Below are 3,410 nucleotides of genomic sequence, written 5' to 3'. Positions count from 1 at the left end.
TAGAAAAGTCTTAGGAGTGAACTAAGCAGTTGTTCCTGGAGTGATCAGGTTGTGATCAGAAGACTCTGGAAGACTTAGTTGCGGCTAAGTGGAAAACCATTGTAATCCGTGCGATTAGTGGATTAAATCCTCAGTTGAGGTAAATCATCTCTGCGGGGGTGGACTGGAGTAGCTTCGTTAACAGCGAACCAGGATAAAAATAATTGTGCATTTTATTTTTATCGCTCAAGTTTTTAAGTCACACTTATTCAATCCCCCCCTTTCTAAGTGTTTTTCTATCCTTCAACAAGATCAAAACACTTAGTAGTAGTAGAATTACTTGTAGGGAAAGGCAGCTTAGTTTGCTTAGCTAAATGACAAGTGGAACAGTATGAAATTTTATAACATTTGATAATAGGAAATTGTTTGGACATGGAGTGTAAAACATCAAAAGAAGGGTGTCCTAATCTATGATGCCATAAAGGATAGGTACAAGTCAAATAATCCTTATTACTAATGGAGTTACATTGAACATTTTGTATAGGTAATTGGTCCAAGATGTAGAGGTTATTGTGTTGTGTCACCCGTCCAATCATTTGCTTGGTATACACATCCTGAACAGAGCAGGAAGTGTGTGAGAATATGATTGTGTAGGGTGATGACATACAAAGTCTAGATATGGAGATTAAGCTGAAAGTAAATTCAGGCATGTAGAAAACATTATGTAATTGAAATTGATTGTTAAAGATAATAGAGCTAGAGTATTTAGCAAGTAAAGAGGTTCCATTAGGCAAGTGTATGCTAACAGGGTGTATGGATTTAATGTTAGAAAAGTTTTGAATAAAAGGGCAAACATGATGGGAAGCTCCAGAGTCTAATATCCAGGAAGATTGATTATGTAAGAGATTACCTGTAGGTGCTATACCTGAAATGACAGCAACATCAGAGTTGGATGGCTTGGGATTTGGATTATCCTTCTTTGATTGTTGAAGTAAAAGCAGGAGGTGCTGATAGTCTAGTTTTGAAAGAGAGAACTCTGTGTCTGAAGTAATAAGGGTATTGGAATCAGCTATAGTTGTGGAGTTCTTGGAACGATATCCAGGAGGGAAACCATGCTTGAAATAACAGTTTTCAATAGTATGGTTTGTTTTACTGCATTTAGTACACAAAATAGGGGTTTTGGAGGATGGTTTTCCTTTAGGTTTAGAGTTGGAATTTGCAGCAAGCACAGTGGGAGTAAGAGATGAAGCTGGTGTTTGTTACTATGCTATCAAGGAATAGACCTTGCTTATATTAGGAAGCGGATCAAGAAGGAGTATTTCTATAGGGATGTTATGGTAGGTGTCATTGATACCTTTCAGAAAGAAGGTCACATACTCCATGTGTTTGTAGGTTCGCACGGCCTTAGCTAGGTCACAAGTGCAAGGTACAGAGCATGAACAGGATGGGGATGGACGCGAATCATCCAATTCGTCCCAAAGGATCTTGAGACCAGTGAAGTATGTTGATAAAGATCGATCTCCTTGTTGAATTGAATGCAAATCGCGTAAAAGATTGGAGAAACGAAAATGATTACCTTTGGTGAATCTTTCTCTGAGGTCCTCCCAAAGATCGTGCGCAGAGTTGAAGAAAATGGTGCTCTTTGCAATGTGCGGAGAGAGAGTGCGGTTAATCCATGAAATAACCATGCTGTTGGCACGATCCCATAGCTCGAAATCAGGGTTGGTGGGAGAGGGTCTGGGAAGAGCGCCATTGATGAATGAAAGTTTGTTCTTTGAGGAGCGCCGCATAGATTTGCTCCAGTTGTGGTAATTGTTGTCATCCAATGGAGGAGCAACAATGGTGGCACCTGGGTTTTCTCCAGGATGAAGGTAATAGGGATTTCTTGGATTGAGACTTGGGTCATCAAGTTTGGATGATAAATCTGTGGTTTTAGGTCTTTCTTCATCAGACGAAGACGGCATGATGAAGGTGAAAAAAGAATGGAAAAAGAAAAGAATACGGAAGATGAAGATTAGGGGTTGTTCACTGATACCATATTGCAAGTGTTTGCAGTGAAGAAGAAGATGGCGAAACCACGTTGGCAGCAACACCAATTTGAAACAGAAAGTAAAAATGACTGAATGTTATTACTTGGGCTATTACAATGCATTGGGCTCTATATATAAAGAGAACCAAAATATATTCTAAGGCCCAATAAAGATAAAGATACAAAAGCCCATAGGACTCTAATACTCTAATACATGCACTGGATACGCTACTGCCGCAAACACCAACAGACTGACAGATAAAAACCGGCTCGAAGCTGAAACAGAATCAGAATCTTATTTTCAATAACGGTGAACCCCGTAATCCTAGTATCTCCAAAACAGAATCAGAATTAAAGGCAGATAAAGGATGTCTTCAAGACGCCGATGGAATCGTGCTACTGTAAAACACCGAAGCCACCTTTGCATTACACGAACTGTAAAGTAATTGATGAAACTGATTGATATGCTACAGACTATCTGGATTGTTATCCACTATTTGGATTTTGGTTGTAATACAAATTCTCGTCCATGAATTATAACAATTTAAGCCCATAGCAGTTATCAAAAGGACTCGTCCTCTTGGTGTGCAAAGATAGCGAGAATTTAATTTTCAACCCTTAACCTTCTTATGGTTTTCTGGCGATTTTTTTACTCCTATAATTCAGAGATTCATCTCCGAATGCACCACATTTCATTTTTTTAGAGATGTTTTCAGATATGAATATCTGAATTCACTCACTAGTGGATTTCGAAGTTACATTCCCAAAATAATGATTTTCAAAAACAAAACCCAAAAATCAGACACTTCACGTAAATTTAACATAGATGTTCCAAATTACATAGATATTGAAACAAAAAATTAAAATTACATATTATTATAATTTGGTAGCTGAGGACGTTGCAACATTGTAATGACATCTTCTCCAGATCTCTGAATCTTCACATCGACTTCAATCAGATCCTTAGGTTTTGTTTGCGAGTTTGAAGGGGAAGAGAGAGGAGGACTTTAAAAAATAGGAAGAATTGGGTGAAAAGAATAAAAAGATTTTGGGTATGAGGGTTAGATTTGATTTTAGTCATAACATCAAAAACCCCATAAAATGGTGGAACTAAAAAATTGTATTGAAGGAGGGTTTTGGAGGGCTTACATAAATTTTATAAATATGTTTTTGATTGTTATACTATTCTGAAAATTAAATATTTAGTAATGATAATGACTCTTTTATCATTCTAAACAAAATCATTTTTTTTTCAAAAAATGTAAAATATTTTTCTATAATTTTTTAAAATTTCGTTTTCGGAAGCCCTTCCCTCCCCTCCCCTCCAAACTCGCAAACATAGCCTTAGTGAAGTATCAGCGATAAGTACTCCACATAACCTTTAAATCGTCATTTGTTTTTA

General features: G+C 37.1%; 1 protein-coding gene across 1 annotated transcript; it reads right to left on the bottom strand.

Moving 5' to 3' along the window:
* Nucleotides 1-275: 275 nt before the first annotated feature.
* LOC131604957 (uncharacterized) lies at nt 276-1,943 on the bottom strand. Its single transcript, XM_058877366.1, has 3 exons — nt 1,334-1,943; nt 890-1,228; nt 276-349 (listed from the first exon to the last, which is right to left on the bottom strand). Exons 1-3 carry the CDS (start codon nt 1,941-1,943, stop codon nt 276-278), a joined length of 1,023 nt encoding a protein of 340 aa, XP_058733349.1.
* Nucleotides 1,944-3,410: the final 1,467 nt, after the last annotated feature.

Source organism: Vicia villosa, linkage group LG5 (assembly GCF_029867415.1).
Source record: "Vicia villosa cultivar HV-30 ecotype Madison, WI linkage group LG5, Vvil1.0, whole genome shotgun sequence".
Lineage (NCBI taxonomy): Eukaryota > Viridiplantae > Streptophyta > Magnoliopsida > Fabales > Fabaceae > Vicia > Vicia villosa.
The sequence above is the reverse complement of the archived record's forward strand: the minus strand, read 5'-3'. Positions and strand labels throughout refer to the sequence as shown.